At 34.4% G+C, this 21,656-nt stretch overlaps 1 protein-coding gene and 1 pseudogene across 1 annotated transcript in view; both read right to left on the reverse strand.

Moving 5' to 3' along the window:
• Nucleotides 1–21,656, reverse strand: part of CKAP5 (cytoskeleton associated protein 5) — an 87,254-nt gene that overhangs the window by 28,573 nt on the left and 37,025 nt on the right. Inside the window, exons 9-24 of the mRNA XM_011356934.2 lie at nt 18,110–18,214; nt 15,567–15,656; nt 15,289–15,453; nt 14,613–14,741; nt 13,862–14,044; nt 10,991–11,104; nt 10,594–10,704; nt 9,546–9,638; nt 7,306–7,491; nt 6,627–6,721; nt 4,235–4,292; nt 4,021–4,146; nt 3,252–3,391; nt 2,938–3,112; nt 2,253–2,366; nt 1,076–1,204 (exon numbers count right to left, since the gene is read on the reverse strand). Coding sequence (XP_011355236.1) covers nt 1,076–1,204; nt 2,253–2,366; nt 2,938–3,112; nt 3,252–3,391; nt 4,021–4,146; nt 4,235–4,292; nt 6,627–6,721; nt 7,306–7,491; nt 9,546–9,638; nt 10,594–10,704; nt 10,991–11,104; nt 13,862–14,044; nt 14,613–14,741; nt 15,289–15,453; nt 15,567–15,656; nt 18,110–18,214 — 2,013 coding nt within the window. The remainder of the gene's footprint in view (nt 1–1,075; nt 1,205–2,252; nt 2,367–2,937; nt 3,113–3,251; nt 3,392–4,020; nt 4,147–4,234; nt 4,293–6,626; nt 6,722–7,305; nt 7,492–9,545; nt 9,639–10,593; nt 10,705–10,990; nt 11,105–13,861; nt 14,045–14,612; nt 14,742–15,288; nt 15,454–15,566; nt 15,657–18,109; nt 18,215–21,656) is intronic.
• On the reverse strand, nt 21,240–21,363 carry LOC111737818 (annotated as a pseudogene).

The raw sequence follows: 21,656 nt of genomic DNA on the forward strand, positions 1-21,656 counted from the left end.
CCAACCCTGCTTAGCTTCCAAGACCAGATGAGATCGGGCTTGTTCAGAGTAGCACGGCCTACACATTACTTTGGTGAGAACTGACATCTCTACAGCATTGAGTCTAATCCATGAACATGGCATGTCTCTCCATCTTTTTGGGTCTTCCTTGAATTCCTTCATCAGCGTTCTGTTATCTTCAGTATACGTATTCTGTATTTGTTTTGTAAAATGTATATCTAAGGATTTTATTTTCTTTAGAGTGATTGTAAATGGTATTGTTTTTAATTTTGATTTCTGCATGTTCATTGTAATTTAAGGAAATGTGACTAATTTTTGTGTATTGATTTTATATCCTGCAATCTTATTGAACTCGATTAGTTCTAGGAGTTTATTTGTAGATTCCTTGTGATTTTCTATGTAGACAGTCATGTTTTCTGCAATTATGGATAGTTTATATTTTTCTAATTTGTATTACTTTCATTTCTTTTTTGTGCCTTACTGCAGTGACTAGAACTTACAACCCTATGCTGAATAACAGTAGTGAAAGTGGACATTGTTGCCTTGATCCTGACCTTAGGGGGAAAGCATCCAGGCTTTTACCATTAAGTATGATGATATCTGCAGAGGTTTTGTAGGCGCTCTTTATCAAGCTGAGGTAATTCTCTTCTATTATTAACTAGCTGTGAGACTTTATTATGAATAGGTGTTGGATTTTCTCAAATCTTTTTATGTCAATTGATATGATCTTATGATTTTTCTTCTTTAGCCTATTGGTATGATGGATTATGCTGATGGATTTGTGAATGTTAACTGTACTTTAATGGTCGAATTAAAACCTCTTATTTCACTATTTAAGAGTGCAAGAAAAGAGAAAATTTCACGAAAAGGCTAGTCCTTTAAAAAGTCTTATTGGTAAAAAGCACATGAAAGAAGGAAAAAAGCACATAAATACAAAAGCTCCTTGAATTTGGTTTAATTTATTAACTGTTTTATAATAAACACATTCTGTCCATGCATGTATATTTATTAGGTAGCTCTAAGCCTCTAAAAAGGTAAAAGACACAAGCAAAGCACATGTATTTGTAGTACTAACCTCTTGCCTCAGGAAAGGATTTTCCTTTTTGAGCTCTTCAGAAAGATCTTCTCCCTCCAGCCATTCCTTCATGCCTGTCTGTTCTGCCCAAGCATTCACAGTTGCTAAGGCAGCAGCTCGAACATTGTTCTGAATTGAAGAGAGAATTAGTAGATAACATCAACCAGGTTTAGAGGTAAGAAATAAAAAGCTTGTTATTTTGTGAACAATGGAGGTTTCTCTTAGGTCCACATGAACATACTTGGAACCATTTTCTTTGAAATATAATCTAGTTGAACAGTTGTATTTATTAAATCTCCAAATTAAAGTAAAAACATAAAACTTCAAATTATGAAGATCTTGTACTGTTAATTAGGCAAAACAGTGACCTAGGTTGGCAAAAATATTATGTAAGAGGAATAAACTCTTAGGTGTTGTTTCCTGAATCTCTGTAGGCTTTTATGTCTATGATTATCTGCTAAAGGATGTAATTTTATATGTTGGAGAACTCATGATGGTTATGACTTGCTCTAACATTTAAGTTTTCATATTAGTTTGCATTCATAGAATGAGAAGGACTTATTGACATAAACAATATTAAAATAACCCATTTCCTCACATTAAATGAATCACACAAAAATAGAGAGACATTCAAATATTCAATCTAGGGCTAAATATAACAGGCCTGCAACATTTAATGAGACAAATTCTAGGACTGTGAAACTGCCAATATCTTACTGAAGTAGAAGATTCTGCTGTGGCAGTTCAGGGAAAAGGGTAGACATGATCTGAAAATTCATATATTTATTCACTCTTTATACCAATACTTTTAACAATGATGTCATAATTATAATAGCAACCATTTTTTGAGTGCATACTATATGAAACAGGTGCAGGTACTTTATGTACAGACTCTTTTTTAATTCTGAAAGAATGGAAATTCACAGATAAAACAAATGAATCTCAAAAGATAAATAACTTATTTAAGGGTCACAAAACTAATAAGTGATATATCTGGTCACATTAATACTCTCTGGGACAGAAAAATGTTTACTATTTTCCTCCTAATAGTCTCTTCTCTACAAAGCTTATAAACTGTTTACATGTATTCTTACATATAAGAAAAGAGAATTATTCTTAGCCCCAGAGTGTGGCTGCCTTATTCCAGAATGGAGCTGTAGTGAAGAGTCAGGTTTACCTTGCTGTCTCCAAGGACTGTGATGATAGGGATGCCTAAGTTCTTCACATGTTGCTTGATGTTTGGGCCCATGGCTACTGCCAACTGCTGGAGGATATTCAACGTCTGCTGCACCTGCATAGAAAGAGCCAACACTTTAAGTTATGAGCAAGCTGTGTACAGAGTTTTATAAGGCTGTTATGTAGTCAATACATTAGGAAGTTACTGGTGCACTTAAAAGACAGGAAATCAGCTCTTTATGTTATTCTAATCAGCTTATGAATAATTTTTAGGCAGTGGCCTTTTTATCATCAGCTCATAAAATGGAGTATTAGAATTTTAGACCAAAGATTATACTGCTTTCTAACTTCAAAGTAAAGCCTAGTTTAAGAAAATCCTGACATAAGAATCCAAATTTAAAAATTAGAAATTAAGCATGGTTATGTGTATTACAAGTGGTTTTATATAAAGATATTTAATATGAGTCTTATAAAAAGGAAATCTGAGATTCATGAAAATTTGATTAACAAACCTGCTGTCTACCAAACATATCTTGAGGCACACTTAAGAAATTAAAGAAAGTTATTTCTACTTCAAAGCAAATAAAGTGACCACTGATTTTTTTGCTGGTGATGATGACACTGAAAAGCAACCTCCTGCAGGAGGATGAGGAGAGAGAAAAAGAACAAGCATATGTTCTACGTACCAAGATTTTATTTGAATCATTGAGTCGACCCTTCAAGGCAGTTGGAAGTTCACCTATATTTGGTTGGATAAATTTTGCTTCATTGATAATACCTGCCACTTCATCTAGGCCTTCTTTCCTGATCTTCCAATTTTTGTCACCAATCTTAGACACCAGCTCTGAAGTGATTTTATCACTGAAAAAACAAAAGAGCGATCCCTTAATCCCAGATTCCTAAAAAAAATGATGATGTCACAGAAATACCGACTGAGAAAGAGAAGGCACCATATTAATTTAGTACAATAAATCAAATAAACCATTTCCAGCAAGCCTACCTGATTTCTGTCCTTGGTAAGAGATCTACAACATCATTGCCCCCATCATCTGGCTCATCTCCTTCTTCTCCTTCATCTGTACCACTTGTGGTGTGTTTGGAAATCCCTCTGGTTGGAGCGGGTGGGCTTTGTCCCTGCATCTACACAAAAACAAATAAACCAATGAGGATAATGAACTTGAAGAATATGAGAGCAAATAAGTTAGAGAAAGGTGCTTGTGTCAAATTTTCATATTCCTTTACAATACTTAATATTTACAAAGTACCTGTCTTAATTCCTATTTAGATTTCAATTTTGACACTATATGGCAAAAGATACTTTTATACAAACCTGTTAGAATCTAACTTCTCAATCATGAAGCTGTCTTTTGACTTGTGTGCCCAAGACAATACAGAGCAAGTCCATCAAAACTTAGCAATTTCTATTAGAAAGTTTATTCAAGGAGGTTCAAGATTTTTTATTTAAAAATTTTTAAATGTTACATTTAATTAAAAATTTTTAAATGTATGTTTTGAATAGATCATACATTCAAAATGTTTGAAGTTCCAAAGGAACAAAGGATATAAAGAGGAAACTCTCCCATCCTATACCAGAGCCACCCTGTTCTCTTCCACACACAGTCATCAATTTCTTAGGAACTCTTCCTGGGGAGACTGTATGCATATAAAAGCAAATACATATTCTTCATTCCAAAGGGTTAAAAGTTTAAACAACTAATATGAGCTTTCTCAAGTCTACCAATAGATTGTGTAATTTGTGGAATCCTTACCTTCTCAAATTCTGCATCTATTTGGGATAGGAGAGCAGGCTTCTCGTCCTCGAAGAACATTCGCAAAGAGGGACCAACATACAGGTACATCACACCAAGCAGGGTGATGGCAGAAGTCCTCACAGCCTGGTGGAAAGAACAAAAATAATTTTCCAAATCAGAGCAGAACCACAGAGATGGCTGTACTGTTCCTGTACATGCGGTATGTACTCACTGGGTTTGTCGCAGCGAGAGCTGTCTTCACATTGCTAATGAAAGCTTTCACATTCAATCTAGAAGAAATAACATTTAGAATTAAAAATAAAACCCTCAAAACACTCAATAGAGTTTTATAAAGCCAGACTCTAGAACTGGCTCCCTTTGGCTATGTCCCCAGAATATCATCTCTTTTCTTTCTATACTCACTTTATTTAACGTGAGCTTTACACACTATCTATAATGACAATTACTCCTAAATCTCATGCTGACTTCTCTCCTGAACTTGATTCAGATATCCAACTGTCTTTGTGACACTTCCACTTGTATGTCTAGAAGATGTCACCCTATATCTATTAAAATCTGACTGTTCACACCCCAACCCCCAAACATGTTCTCCCCACAGTTTTTCCCACCTCAGTAAAGAGCCACAGCATCCTTCAAATTGTCCAGGCCATCCCTGACTCCTCTCTTTTATGCCCAATATCCTGCTCAGTTCCACTTTCAGAACATATTCTGAGTCATACCACTACCATCTCTACAAAGTATGTCCAAGCCACGATAATTTCTTGAAAGGATTATTCCAATAACCTACTAAGTAGTCTCTTGCTTTTGCCTTTGATCCTGTTCTAACTATAGTCAGAATGATCCTATTACTCTTGTGTTCAAAATCCTCTCTCATGGTTTCCAGCTTATTCAAAACTTAGAGGCCCTACATGACTTGGCCCCCTGTTCTTTTCTCTGATCTTATTTCCTACCACTCCCTACCCCCTCACTTATTCTACTCCAGCTACATTCTGAAGAACAATAATTCCTTGCTATTTTTAAGTGTTTCCTACCACTTGCTGCTATTCCCTTGGTCTAGAATGTTCTTCTCCTAGACTAGCACGGCTAGCCCCCTCAGGTCCTAAAGGTCTCAAACTTCATTGTTTGAAGAAGTACTCTTATTTTATTCTATAGAAAATTAACACCATCCTAACCATTACTAGGTGTTACCACCTGACTCCTTATTCTGTATTTTTATTCTGTTGTTCTTATACCTTTTATTGTTTACTGTCAACTCCCTTACTCAAATATAAGTCCCATGAAAGCCGGAATTTAATCTTGTTCATGATGTATTCCCAGGGCCTGGAACAAATGACCAAGTATCATAGGTGCTCATATATAATTGCTGAATAAATGAATTAAGATCATGGATAAAGAAAAAAACAGAAAAATATTCACCTGGCTTTTATGTTATGCCAAGAGATTAGTCCTACATTAAAGACTATGTAATTAAGAAAGGATTATAATAATACCCTCAACTATGGGAGGACACTATAGATACTGACATAACAAATAATTCTTTGCTTGAATGACACTTGAATGATATCTTCTTCGGAAGTATTTCTTCATTTGGTAGAACTCAGAACACCGCTTTACAAGATATTAAGAGGCAGCTTGTAAAAAGCAGCATGATACAGAGAAGGCGACACAGCATGGCAGTTATAATATCCTCTCCTAGAACCAGAATGTCTGCATTCAAATTTTGGCTTTCCCACGTCCTACCTGTGACTTGGGCAGATTACTTAAGCTTTCTGTGCCCTAGTTTACTCATCTATAACATAAAGATAACAATACCTCACATGGTTTTTGTGAGGATTAAATCAAATGAATTATTATTTAGAAAGTACTTGGCATAAAATTAGCTCTATAAAATTTTGTTAAATAAAACAAACCCAAAGATTGAGAAACACTGGGTTAAACAAAGTTAAATAAGCTTCTCTCTTGGCATGTCCTCTGAGAGCCTTTAATTCATCAATGTGCACTATAGGTCTCTAAACAAATGTGATTATATGTAATAATTTCCAAATGTTATCTGACCAGAAACCCTTGGAATTGGCTTTTCTGTGGCACAGTTAATAACATTTGAGAAAAAACAACTTAGAGAATGCTAATGTTAGTGGATATCAAAATGAAGGAGCACAGGCCAATATAGATGACTTATGATGGTTTGATTTTTTTACTTTATAATGGTGAAAAACATATACACATTCTTAATTACATGAGCTATTCAATAGTTTGTTAAAAAATAGGCTTCGTGTTAGATGACTTTGCCCAACTAGAGGATAACCGTGCCCAACTGAGCACGGTTAAGGTAGTCTAGGCTAAGCTTTGATATATAGTAGATTAGATGTATTAAATGCATTTTTGATATTTTCAATGTACGATGAGTTTATCAGGATGTAATTCATCGTAAGTCAAAGAGCAACTATACAGACTTTTGAGAAACAAACATAGTTTTTGTTTTATATAAATTAGATAACCCAGCTCTGGCTTTTTAGAAATTAAGCAGAAATAGCTACAATATAATCACCAGTTAAAGACTAGCGAAACATTTAATTATTTTGTATTGGATTTTTCTGACTTACCCAGAAAAACCAAATTCTTTTATTGCATTTGACAGCCAGTTCAGAGTTTCTGATTGATTCTTGGGATTCTTCTGTGAGAAGGCCATTGACATAACCTAGAGCAGGAGAAAAAAAAAAATCTGTGTTTTCTCTCATATTTCTCATAGAAATATAGCATGACACTAAGGCAGAAGTAGATTAAGCATGGTTTTTCCGATACTAAAACAATTGCAAGAATGCTTTTAGGAATAAAATATTTAACTTATACAAGAAAATGAGGTAAGTGTCAGTAGTATAATAGCATTCTAGACTGTTTACAACTTTTCCTTAGTGAATACTCTGGATTATAATGTCTTAAGAGAAAATTACTCTCATCTTTATTATTCTTTTTTTTCTTTTTTTAATTTTTATATTTCAATTAGAGTTGACATTCAATATTATTTTACATTAGTTTTAGGTGTTCAGAACTGTGGTTAGACATTTATATAATTTATAAAGTGATCTGCCTACATTACAATATTCTTGATTTAGACAAAGTTTAATTACCAGGTAATGATGTATCATTAAAAGTAAAAATAAAAACAGTATCAAAAATGGCTTTACTTGAGAAGACAAGAACTAAAGCTTAATTAGTAACCTTAAATTAAAATTTGGGAAAAAATCGGGAAAACTTAGGTAAAGAGACCTCTGTGTCACTGACCTGCTCAGCTGTCCATGGCAACATACAAGCTTCGGCTATTGCTGTCATAGCTTCTTTTGCATTGTTCCCACATTTCACATCTCCAATCTTGTCTACAAGGCCATCCAAGACAATCTGAGCGGAAGTTTTTGAAAAATTTCCCTTCTGGGCAATCAAAGCAACTATGTGAAGCTTCATCTGCATCACCTGAACAAGGATACAGTTATTATAAAGCTATGAGTAAGCCAAAGACATTTATTTATGTACTTATTTTTACAGCAGCTTGAAGATACAACACAGTTAAGCACAACTGAGAACATGAGCAAACTAAAATCAGAACTTTAAACAAAGATACGAAATAATTTTTGTCCTTGGTTATTGAGTAAAGTAGCTAAGTGACAGCTGAGAGAAAAAAAAACAAATTATTCAATGTTTTGAAATATTAACAATGTTACAACATGAAAAGTTCATGAATTGAAAATATTAATTTCTATATTCTCCTCCTCATGATTATTACCCAAAAGTACTGAATACACATCTTGAAATACCTAATAAATGACCATACTAACTATAGAACTCAGAGTGCCTACTAGAGTTGCCCACAAAAAACTATAACCCTTATGTACACACACACAAACAGAACTTGAGAGATTTAAAGAACTTGTAGGTTTTTAAGTGGAAGAATGAAAGAAGCTGGGGAAAACGATTTCATGAGGTTAATGTAATGACAGATGTTTGTGACTTGGGACCCTATTACCCATACATATTTCCCTTTGTCCTTGTTTGAATATTTAAATAACAAATGTTGGCAAGGACAGAGAGAAATTGGAACTTTTTGCTTTGCTGGTTTGAATACAAAATGGTGCAAAAACTTTGGAAAACAGTTTGGCAGTTCTTCAAAAAAAGTTAAACATAAAGTTACCATGTGACTCAGCAATTCAACTTCTAGGTATATACCCAAGAGAATTAAAAACATGTTCACACAAAAAAGTGTACACATATGTTCACTGCAGCATTAGTCACAATAGCCAAAGAGTAGAAACAAGGCAAATAAATGCCCATCAACTTATGACTGGGTAAATAAAATGTTGTATATCCATACAATAGGATATTATTTACCAATTGATAAATGCTACGACATAGATGAACAGTGAAATATCATTCTAACAGCTAGACAACAAAAGGCCACATATTGTTTCATTTTATTTATATGAAATGTCTAGAAGTACTCCATACAGACAGAAAGGAGATTAATAGTTGCCAGGGACTTGGGGTGGGGACTTGGGGAGGAATAAAGAGTGACTGCTGATGGGTATAGGGTTTCTTTTTGGAGTGACAAAAATATTCTAAAATTATATGGTGGTAGGAGTTGCATAACTATGTGACCATACTAAAACTCGCTGTATTGTACACTTTAAATTGGTGAGTTTTACACTCTCAATAAAGTTGTTATAAAGGGAAAAAATATATATGTAAAAAAATAAAATTATCCCTTGTTATAGATCGAACACATGGGCATGTTAGCTCATATCAGGTGTGCTTCTTTCACCTATCTGAGAAACTGCACAAAGGGGAGTTTTAAAAATGGTGTGAGGGGAAGAGGGCAGCCTTTGTGGAACAGGATGGTATGGATGAGGTGATGTAACACAGTGCTAATGGAACACAGTGTGCGAGGAAGCTAAGGATCCTAAAGAGGGAAGAGGTGGCAGAAGAGAAGCAAAAAAGAGACTAGCAGGATGCCAAAATAGACCTGATACATTTAAAAAATTTTCTTTGCATGTGGTCTATGTTTATGTAGAAGAAGAAAAGGAAACACTTTCCTTGTTTTCCTTCTTGTATCACTTTCCTATGCTTTCCTTTACACCTAATTTTTTAGACTAAATAATAGTACTGCTAAATTTCATCTCTATTATCAGTTAATTAGTTAAACAGACTATGTGGTAATTTTTCATTGGCAATTTAAAGACTGCATTTATTTTTTATCCAAACAAATAAGGAGCTATCTCACTATTTACTCCTCTTTTAAATATGTAAAGGTTAGAGTAGAGGACTTCTAGGCCTAAATAATGAGAATATGCACGTATATACATTACACAAACAACATATATTCATTCATTTAAAACTGGATGATACATTGGCTGAGTGATTAAAAAATAAAAAGCTAAAAATCATTTGCAAAACTACACTTCTCTGTTACTCCACAGAGTGATGTAATGGAAATTATTTCAATAAAAGACATTACATCTTCAATTTAAAAATACCTGAAAATTAGTTTCCTTCCATCCAGGTTTCTTGGCCAGCATTCTCACTAATGCCTGGCATGGCATTTCAGTTCGGTCCATTAGTTCAACAGCCTTGAAGTAAAACCAGAGAATAAGAGTTAAGGGTAATGATTAGTTCCAAAGGAACAATATTGACCAAAATCAAGTAGTGGTTACCTCTGAAGAAGGAGAGAAATGGAATGAATAGGGTTATAGAGGGAGCTTACAGAATTTCTGTTACTAAGTTTTGTTTCTTAAGTTAGATGTTTGGTGTATAATTATTATATTAATACCATTGAAACTTTTTTTTTTCACATTTTAGGAATTCACAGTTCACCAGCTCAAAGAAAAGTAATAGTAACACAGTTTTCATTTGCCTAGGAGTGTGGCAGAAACTACCTAATTTGACTTTCTTAAAATCACAGCAAAGTTTCATAGGTTAGAAATGGTTAAGTATTAAATTTCAAAGATGCACAAACTCAGGTTTAAACTTGACATGTGGCAGATGCAGGACTCGTAGCCAGGCCTCCTGCCTCAAGTCCCAGTGCTCTTCTGGTTTCTCTGCACCTCTCCTCATTAGGATCACAGAGTATAAACTAAAATGAACTGCCAGGCACCTTTTCTGCAACACAGACTTTTGAGAAGAGCTTCTCATACTAAGTGATAATGTCTGCTCTTCCAAGAATCATGACGCCAAAGAGGGAAACAGAACTGGATGAGGGGTGGTTCAGATAGTAAGATCTGTTTGCCTAATAATATTAATGAACAAATACCATAATGTTAAAATTGATCCAAACCTTATAATTCAGAATAAATCTAATTTTCTTAAGTACTAAATTATGAGCTTATAGAAACCACAGGAAGCAGGTGTTGAAAGATAAACCTATGAAGCTAAAAAAACAAACAAAAAACCCCACCTAATTCTTAGGTGTTAATATGTTCACTGGTTATAAAACACAGCAATCAGGACAAGGCCTTCATTTGTCAATTTCACCACTTCTATATAATGTAGTTTTCTTTCACACTCGACTCATCCTTATGTATCTACCTTTTGGAACTCTTCCATACAGGCCAGCCTTTCCTTCCAGTTACTGCTGTCTAGAAGCTGTATACAGGTAGCAGGCAGGACAGCTGAAGCTTTTTCTTCACATACTTCTATCTGTAAGATACAAAAATATTAAAATTAAAAAATTGCTTAGGGAAACAGATGATAAGAATGTAAAAATACCTCAGAGAAAACAAAAAGAACACTCCTATAGGTATGCTATAGTATCTGAGGCTTCTATTTTACTACAATGAAGGGGAAGTCTAAGGCAGTTTCAAAGAGCTAAGAAGTATCAATTAACTATGTGCTGTAGAACTCAGCAAAGAACAAATTCAAATCTTCTCATAGGTATTGCCTTTCCATGGTTTTGCGGGTCTGAGGCATACTGTATAATACTGACCGAGAGCTCAGGCTCCACTATTTCTTTGGTCTCCAATCCTTTCTTGTTCTTGGTTCCGGCACTCCCTGTGCCTCCTGGTGCAGTTGGTTTCCCCTTCTTAGGTGGCCCGCCAGCCTAAAAGCAATTAAAAAAGAATTATATCACTTCAGGATTTAGAACAGTGGTTCTTAAATTTCTGGGGCCCCTCTTGATTAAAGTGAGGGATCACTGTAACTACGCACAGTGACAGATGTTAACTAGACTTCTGTGGTGACTATTTCAAAATATATACAAATATCAAATCATTATGTTGCACACATGAAACTAATATAATGTTGCATGCCAATTATATCTCAGTAAAAAAAAATTTAAATAAGGGATCATTCAATCAACAAAAAACCCACAACAACATATTTTTGGTGCCCACAGAATTTAGCAGTTTCAAAGGCAGACAGACCTGAAGATCCCATTTTAAGAACCTCTAAACTCAGAACAAGCTACTGAGGTAAATGAAAGAAAAATGATGGACTGGAATTATATATTACACTTACAGATTAAGAATTAATATTTGATGCCTCTAAAGCTTTCTTATAAGAGTAAAGGACAATTTCTAAGTTATAGCATTTACTCACTACTTAATCACAAGGTACTCCAGTTACAGAAGAGTAAGTGTTCCAGTTATGCTGAAGATGGCCATCTCACGGAATCTTTTTATTGTTGTAGTAATTTTTCAGTTAACTTGCTTGGGTTTACCAAGTACATAATCATATAATCTACAAAAGCAATAATTTTGCTTTTTCCTTCCTCATACACCTCTTACTTTATTCTTTTAATTACAGAGCATTAGTAAGCGATAATGGTACCGGCAGACATTGTTTGTTCTACTTCTCACGTGAATAGGAATACTTCTAGTATTTCATCATTAAGTATGGTGTTGACTTTTGGTTTGCTATGTTTACTGCTATCTGTAGATCTCTGTCTCTCTAGACTTAATTAAGTCAAAGTGTTCATCCATTTCTATGTGGTTAAGAATTTTTATCAAGAAGAGATGTTAAATTTTACTATACTTCTCAGTGTCTGAAATTAGATTTCTTGTCATCTATAAATTTAGTAAATTTTCTAATATTAATATTGAAGCATCCTTGCAATCCTGGAATAGACTTCAGTTGGTCATATTTTTACTGTACCCACTGGATTCTATATATGAATATTCTATTTAAACATCTTGATTTAAACTTATTTCACCCAGTTTTGAAAGGTCACACAAGAAAATGGCAGTTTATCACAAGGTACACAGCCAATAGCAGTAAAAGTGATACGATAATACACATCGCTATTTTTATTATTCCTTCTACCTAGACTGAATATCTGTTAAGCAATGCCTTAAACCTAAAAAGAAAAGATAAAATGACAGAGGACCAAATTAATTTTCAACATCCATACCTGTTCTGAAACCAGTGTTATCCTGAACATATTCTAAGCTCTTAAGGAGCAGTTAGCAAAAACTAAGATGCTAGCTTTTATTTAATGGAAACCTCTAATACTTGCTTGTCTACATCAGTAGTATGATCTCGTTGTTTCACAATAATAACTCCATAATGAGAGATTTAACTGTTTTCTAATTCTAAAAATGGAGATTCTATACTCTCTGATTAACTAGAACACCTCTTCTGGATCCTTTCCTGTAACAGCACTCTCTGTATAGAGAGGTACCTCAATCAATCTTTTTTTCTTCTTTAGCATACATATGTTTATTGGCTTAGTAGGTTTCCTGGCTAATACTGTCCTACTGATCTTTTCAAGAGAAGAATCAAAGCAGGTTGCCATTCCTCCCCGTGCCCCACCCACCCCCCCGCATCTATTTTTTGAAAAAAGAATTCTCAAGATATTGTGCCCAGGTCATTGTCCAGAGGCAGGAGCTGGTGACAAAGGAGAAAATAGTGGCCAACACCTTGCACTAGATGCTGAAGAGACAGCATAATATGAAAGTACACAGACTCTTTAGCTAGAGACACCTGGGTTCAAGTTCCAGTCGTGCAACTCTAGTCATTCAACAGATAAATGCTGAGTTCCTGCTGTATCCCAGAGCCTCTCTATGCACAAGAGATCAAGTGGTGATAAGATCTCTATCCTTTAAAGTTTACAATATAGTGTGGGGAGAGAGTAAACAAACAAACAAACATATAAATGAACAATAACAATACAAGAGCGAATTGTCAGAGCCTGTGCCCGACACTTAACCTTGCTGAGTCTTAGTTTCCTTTTCTGGAAAAACAGGGATTATAAAACACTTATCTCAAGGGTTGTTATGATGATCAAATGAGATTATGTATGTAAAATGCTTCATAAAGTGATGCTCATGCACTAAATTATCAGTTCTCTTCCCCTAACTCCATGCTGGGGTTCAGGGTAGGGAAAAAGAATCAAACTTTTTGGATCTGCAGTAGATAACTTCATGCTTAAGAGAGTCCACAGGACAAGTGTTCACTAAAGGAATGCCCTGTTTGCCCTTGGGCATTTAACTCTCTTCTACACTGTTCAAATGAGACCTGAAGACTCAGTAATGCAATTCAGCAGCATTATTAGCAAAATGACAAAGGTGATATTATTCATGTTAAGTGCCTTGCCACATTTTATTTAATTTCGTGATCTTTTCTGACACCTTAAAATGCACTGCTGTACTTTCATTACCATTTTTATCTCTACTAAAGTTTCAAATAACCAAATGTATTGTTGAAATTCTGTCTTCATGATAGATTGTTCTGCTGTATTTTGAATATGGTAATGAGTTCCTTTCTCAAATGAAGTCATATTGGAAGGACAACCCTGAACCTGAGACCCTACCTTATAAATTCTAATTTTTAAATCATATCTTCCAAGTCATCTATTAACCTTAGAAGCAGGTGCCTTTTTTAAGGGCCCTGGTTTGGGTGCTGAAATATCCTTTGTGTCCTTATCTCCTGCAGCCCCTGAAACAGCAGTCCTTCCAGGAACAGGCTTGAATTCCTTCTTTTCGGCTGCCAGTCCAACTTTCTTACCATTTACCAGCTCTACTTTTTCTGAACATTCTTTGATCTGGAGAATGAGATCGAGATGAACATCATTAAGCCCAACTTAGAAACATAATCACTGCATTATTACTTAATAAGTCATCTAAACCACAACTACATGAGAATTCAGAGAGAAAAGTTCCCTTTTCAATGAAGATAAATTATCGAGACTTTCTTACATTTTATTTCTACACGAATTGGAATTACAATGAACTTATAATAACCACATTTTTGATAAAAGATATTCATATTTAGAGAGGTAATTTTCTAGATAACAGAAATAACTTTAATCTTAACACATTGTTTTCACCTCCTCTACAGATTGCAGTGACTCAGCTTCATTTTTTGTGTGTGTTAAAATCTGAAAGGTATTTCTACTAGTATGATCATTGCAGTTTGGGATGAAATTTAAATCTTCAAAATCTATGTTGTCAAACTCTAGGTTTGAACCACTAGTGGTGATGAAATAAATTTCACGAGTTGGTATCATCAGTATTTTGTCTTAATGAAATAGAACAGATGAAATTGAAACAAAATTGTAATTCAGAGACAGAACTGTTATCCAATTTCATTATAATCCATGACTAACCTACCTTATCAAGTTTGAGTTTGTCTACATCAACTAAGAATGGGTTTACTGCTTTCTCACCAACCACCTTCAAAGCAGTACCCAATGCTTCAAATGCAGCATCTCTGACTTCAGGAGCAGAATCATTGATGTGCTATAGTCCAAAAGTAAACAAAATGATCTTAAAACCAGGTATTTTAGTTATTACTGATTTTAATTCAGACTGATGATTACTGGATAAAGAATTTGCCTTTTACAATTCACTGAAACTAAGCATAGTTTTCCTTTTGCCAATTAACAGTTACTCTTTCACAAATTCTTTTTGGGTTAAGGAAACTTCTGATAATCCATTCAACATGTAAGTGCTTCCTTTTCCTCCTACCCTCTACCAAAAACACCTCACAATCAAATGATGATCTTCATATACTCTAAACTGTATGCCTGAGCTTGGCCAGATCCAGTTGAATACCAGTAAATGGGTCAAATAAGATTAGTGGAATCATAAAACTAATCTGTGCTTCAAAACTAGGAATACAACGGTACAAAAATTTGGATTCAGTTTCCAAAGCTACAGAGAGTCTGCTCCTCAAAAGACCATCATCTATAGTTCAATAGTTGAGTAGTCACTGTACATAATTAGTAGGGGAAAAAAATCTTTCCTAGATATAAAATAGTCCCCCAATTTCAAAGGGAGTCTATACCTTAAGTAGAGCAGCACAAAAGGGCTTTAGCAAGCTCTTTGGCAGGGTAGAGGCAGTGCAGTGGCGGAAGCTTCTTGCAATAAAAAGAGATGTCTGTTGCTTGATGGTTGGATTTTTGTTATCCATTACTGCTAAAACATCCTCACTGATGTTCTGTAGTGTGGTCTTTAAAAAGAAAATGTGGTCAATGAGCTTTTCTCAACTGTAAAGAACAATCAACATATTATATTGACAAAATACACTTTAGACAAAAGCACAAACTCATGCTGTCAACTTACAGTAAGGAAGATTGCATCAATCGCCTCCTGCAGGGCTTGTACTACTTGAGGCTTCTTCTCTTTGAATTTCTCCAAAATGGTTGGCACAACCTATGAAAATAAACAGCTAGAATATTATCTGTCAACAAAAAAGAATGAAATACTGATACATGCTACAACATGGATGAACCTTGAAAACATTATGCTAAGTGTAAGAAGACAGTCACAAAAGACCACATGTGTATGATTCTATTTGAACAAAATGTCAATTCCATAGAGAGAGAAGGCAGATTAGTGGTTGCAGGGTCTGAGGGAGAGGAGAATGGGGAGTGACTGCTAATCGGTATAGGGTTTCTTTTTGGGGTGATGAAATGTTTAGGAATTAGACAGTGGTAACGGTTACACAACCTTGTGACTATACTAAAATCACTGAATTATACACTTACTTTAAGAGAGTAAATTTTATAGTATATAAGTTATATTTCAATAAAGCAATTATTAAAACAATGTTTGGCTCTACCAAACAAACAAAAAAACTGAACACCTAAGTTGGATAAAAAGTCATTTATTTTTTGAAAGGCACAAGAATCTTATGATAGAACAATAGAGGGTTTCCATTCTACACCACCATGGCAGTGATTCTCAACCTTTTTTCTGCATCTACATCTCATATGCAACCATAAACCCATTTCTTCAGTAACCTTCTCTTATCAGACAAAATGATTCTCAACTAGGTGGATTTACAGGTATCGTATGTAATTCTTCCTCCCCACCCAAGATTCTAATATAACACACTGGACTGGGATGTCTCCTGTCCCTTCACTAAAGTAAAAAGAGACAGTACCATAAATTATAGCAATTTTATATCTTCTTATTCAAATATTCAGTTTAGATTAGTAAAACTGGAATTTTTATAATTTTTATTTTGCCTTGTAAACTATCACTAATTCATTAAATATTTATTGAATGCCTAATACATCTATTGAGTGCCAGGCACTGTGCCAGTAGAGAAATCAAAGTTGTTTTTTAAGATCCAAAAGATATAGGCAAAGCTCAGTGGCATCTCTCTCAATTTTTTTTTTCAAGATTTCACAGAAATGATATAGATTGGAATGAGTATGGTTTCCATGAAGAAATATAAAAGACTTTTTAATACTAAGAATTAGTTATAAACTTAAAAATCAAGATATTTTAATGACTATAAAGCTAAAGTTCACTTTTATATATATTACCAAAAAGGTAGTTTATAAATAGCTAAAGAAAATGAAGCTAAACCACTAACACACTTGTTATCAGTTTTAAGGCGTGTGGGCAGGAATCCCCGAACTATAAAGCACTGGAGACATTCTTTAAGCTGCACAACAAAATGTCACAAAGCCAGAGTCAGAACTCAAACTAGAGGGCCAGGCAGTCATCCAACTATAATTTAGTAAATTAAAATGTATTTTAAAAATTGTTTTCTAGCTTGAATAGTTCTTCCTAACACAAAAGTATAAAATATTCTATTATGTAACAGAAAATTGACCAAAAGCTAATTAATACACCAATTGCATACACATATTATGAAATATATTGATTGCTATAAAAATAATTATACTTTTACTCCAATTTATGATTTATATATCTAAGGCTTTTATAGACTCTTATCTTTATCTCCCTAGTTAACAAGCTAGTCATGACTTATTTTTATTTGGTACTGTCTTTTTTTCAGTTGTTTTCTGAAATTATTTTTAATACTATGAGTAAGCAAGCTCCAAATGCCATAACTAAGTGAGGTTAGGTATTAGCTTCACAATATAAAACTGACACATGACTGTGGGCTATTAGGAGACTCTCAAGTCAATCTAGGGAATCAAATGATCAAGTGGCTAGCAAGTTAAACCCTAAAGTTCAGCACAGTCAATTTTCAGGATGCTGAACCATTCTAAGTAATTCAGACCAGATTTAGAGGCCAACTGACAGATGCCACAGTTAAACATCTCAATTTATTAAAACTGTTATCAAACTTGGTTGCTTCCAAATTTATGCAAAGAAAATAGTATACTCAACGAATGTCTCCAGATTTTCTTAGAATCAATTAAACTGATATATCACTAACAGTGTAACTTATATAAAATGTCTCAAGTATATGAGTAAATTATTATTTTTTTAAATAAGAAAACACTATAAAATACATTTTCTATATTAGTTTCACTTCTGGTTTTACATTGCCTTTCCTATTCTCATTTTTACTCTATCCTGTTTATCATAAGTTTTATTTCATTCTGCTATACTGTATATAATATTGTAAGAACAAAGCAAGATATTAATAAGTAATAAGCAAATCAACTCAAGCATTTTAGGCCAAGTACCTGATTTTCTGTATAAAGCTAATGAATTTAGTTATAACCGACATCTATTAAAATGTTGTGAGGCGTTATGCTCAATATTAATAAAATTTAGTGAGAAATTTACTTTTCCAATATTAAAGACCTATGCCAAAGAGCTGTTTTAAAGCATACAGCAATTGGCCTGACATTTCTGATGACACTGTTGATTTGTACTTAAAAAGGAGTGTTACTTACGTGTCCTGCATATTGTCCAAATTTCTTCCTTAGCCCAACAGCCAGGCCAGTAAGACATTTTGCTGCCAAAGCCACCAACATGACATTGGTGTCTTTTCCAACTACCTACAAAAAAGGAAAACGAGGAATGCAAAATAGTCACAGCCCTGTAGAAAAGCACTGAAAACATAATCTTAAAAGAACTCTGAAAGCTATTATGCTAATGGCAACCAATTATATTTCTCACAAAAAAGGAAAAATTCTTACTTAACAATATCAAATTTGGGAGATTCCCTTCAGTATGTTTTGTCTCCTATCTTAAAGTTCTACCAATAAAATATACATAAAACCACAACTTCAAATCACTAGCTCTCCATTAGTGGTAGTCTGGGCTGTCAGTGTTGTGCAACAGTGGAGGAGGTGACTCTGATAATGGCAGAGAAGCTGGAGGCCTGCTGACTTTGGGGCAGGGAAAGCCAAGAGAGACTGTGTTTCTGGAAACCACAGGGCAGCAGCTCTAATATTTATGCCCAAAGAGCACCAGTAGAAACTGCTGTAGGTACCTTCAAGAAGTTCTTGGAGACTCTAAATTGTAAATGCTACTGCAATCACTCCTCTGAGGGAGCCCTGCAGCTGCCATTTTCGTTACCTAATAATCAAGTCTGCATTTAGAGTCTCTTGGCAGTGTCCTTCAGCACTGTTTATACTACCACCTTCCTACATCACATCCCGCAGAACCTAGTATTTATCAAACCTCACAGGTAATAGCTGTATCTGTATCAATTTAGCAAGACAGTAACTATGCCTGGGTTCCTTCCTGTTAAGATATTACTGCGGTATACTGCCCCAAGTCAGCTGGTGTTAAAAAGCTTTATTTTTAAGTGCTCCAAACCTTTGTTTTTCACTCTTTTCCTTGAAGAAGTAATGCTTCCATTTTACTTTGGTGTTTAACTAGTCCCTAAGATCTTATGATTCCTAAAATCTGGTAATCTCCAAGCAGAATGTTTCATTCTAGATTTCTTGAATTAAACAACTCCTAATGTACAGCATGCGAAGAAGTTCTAGCTGACACCTATGGGTACTCCCCTAAGGGATGAAGAGTAAGGATTAACACTTATTAAAAACAGGTTAGATGACATAATTTTATAGGTGATTTATAATCCTTATTTCATTTAATAGTCACCCAAATCCTAAAAAGTAGGTACTATTATCATCTCAATTTTGCAGATTCCAAAAATTAAAGAGATTAACTTGCTCAAGGTCACAGAGCTAGCAAATAGTAGTGTTGTGGTTCAAATTAAGACTTTTAACACCAAAGCTTTTGCTCTCTTTACTAAAGCATATTCTCCCTCTAAACTGCTGTTATGGCAAATTCATTTTCCTTATGAGAAGATGAGATCAGGGTCCTAATAAACATTCTGTTAACATTCTAATTAATTACTATAGATCTATGGAGAAAAAATTACATTTCCTTCTGTACTGAAATCACTATTGGCATTTGTAAATGTTTGGATTAGTTTTCCTTACCAAAACACCTCTCAGGTATTATTTAGATGTTAAACTTTATATTTGCCATCTAAATGTACATTTTAGGTATGGTCATCAAAAATATAACCGACCCCATTCCAAGAAATCCTAGTTCAATGAATCTGGGGTGGGATCTGGACATCAGTATTTTAATATAGCTCAAAGGTGGTTATGTTACCTTACCCCAGGTAAAGGTCATCATTCAATCCCATTCTTAGAAGAACACCGCGCCTTGCCCACTATTAGAGCGGTAACCAGTGGGAGCTGAACCCTAGATACGATGATCCTAATATAAAGTTATGAAAAGGATCCTGTGAACCTATTATAGTTCAAGATAGTAAAGGATTTTATGAACTTATAGGTGAGTGATATACTAGGCACCTAGTACAATATCTGTCTATCAGCACTGTCACACTTCCTCGTTTGACTAAAAAAGTCATTTTCAACTGAGAAATGGGAGTGAAGAAGGTGGTAAAATGTTTATTTTTAAGAAAACTAGTATATATGGGGGAATTCCACTCTAGAGTTGAAAAACTCTGTGACTGTTCTAGACTGGGGTAGGGAAGCTAGCTCACAATGTTAATTTAACCTAAATAATGGAAAATAGTCTATAATTAAAGGTGCTGTCACTCCTCCCATAAATCTAGGCCTACAATGTGATTTAAAGTAATTATCAATTAGTATTTATCTTTACTTAGTAATATAAGCCACTAGTTAATAGTAATCAAAACAATCCTCTGACAGAGGGAGAAATCAATGAAACCCGTCATTACTGTGTTTAGAAAACTATAATGAATATAAGCAATAATTAAGGGAGGAAATGTAGAAAGACTAAGGTAAAAAAGGTTAATAACACATGTAAGTCTGGAGATTATATAACAAAACATCCTGGAAACCCACCTTACTCTAAAGATTAAAAATATGTATAAATTAATCAACATCTATAGGTAATTAGCAAAGTCAAAGAAACTACTTGGGGGGTAGAAGGGTGGAGGAGGTGAGAAGGCATCTTATAAATGACAGAACTATAACTTGTGAGAACAGGAAAGCCCACATAATAGGCTAAGCCAGGTGGCAACTTGAAAGAAGATAGTTTAATAAATGATGTCAAACAGTTCTTTACTACTTGCATTAAAGGAAAATGAGAAATGAGTGGGATTACTTGATATAGACACCAGAAAGGAGAGAAGACAGGTGGGTCTATATCTTATCCCTTCAATCTCAATCTCTTCTATTTCCCCATTTTTAATATGTGTCTGCTAAGTCAACATAATATGTATATGAAGTTTATTTGTGTTTATGCCTAAGTAAAATCACATATAAAATAATTTTTTAAATGTCACGTTCAGGTTACTTTATACAACTGAGGTTAACTTTTCATTGTTTAAAATATTTTAGCCATAAAATTAAGTGTCTTCTTACTTGTTTGTGTAGCCTTTGATTGACTGCCTCCCCATTCCATCATGTGACGAGGGAAAGAAATTGCTCCTGCTACCCTAGATCTCACAGAAATCTATTTTTTTATTTTTTTTATATTTTTTATTTTAAGGCAAGGCAACCCTTGGCTGACCTCACAGATTGCAAAGATCTTGTCAGCTTACAATTCCTTATTTTTAATTTTTTACACCTACAGTACCTGCTCTTCCTAGGTGGTCTCTCCCATCCAAGTACTAACCAAGCCCAACCCTGCTTATTAGATTCCGAGATCAGACAGGATCGGGCTTGTTCAGGATGGCATGGCCGTAGACCAGAAATCTATTATCTATGTCTACTCAAATATAAAGTCCATGATCCTCTCTGTAAAGAATACAGCGAGAGATTGTTTACGTTCACAATGCCAATGGAAATCACAGACCAGTCTTTATTTGAAAACTAATATCCTAAGAAAATGCATGTAGGGAACATCAATTAATATTCTTTATTGTTAGGTAAGAAAAAAATAAAAGCTTTTATTTGAGGGACTGAGAATTCAGTGATGGAGCAATAAGATTCCTCATAAAAATTATATGATAGAATTTACAGAGAATCTGAAAATCTCTTC

This window comes from Pteropus vampyrus, unplaced genomic scaffold, assembly GCF_000151845.1.
Source record: "Pteropus vampyrus isolate Shadow unplaced genomic scaffold, Pvam_2.0 Scaffold31, whole genome shotgun sequence".
Lineage (NCBI taxonomy): Eukaryota > Metazoa > Chordata > Mammalia > Chiroptera > Pteropodidae > Pteropus > Pteropus vampyrus.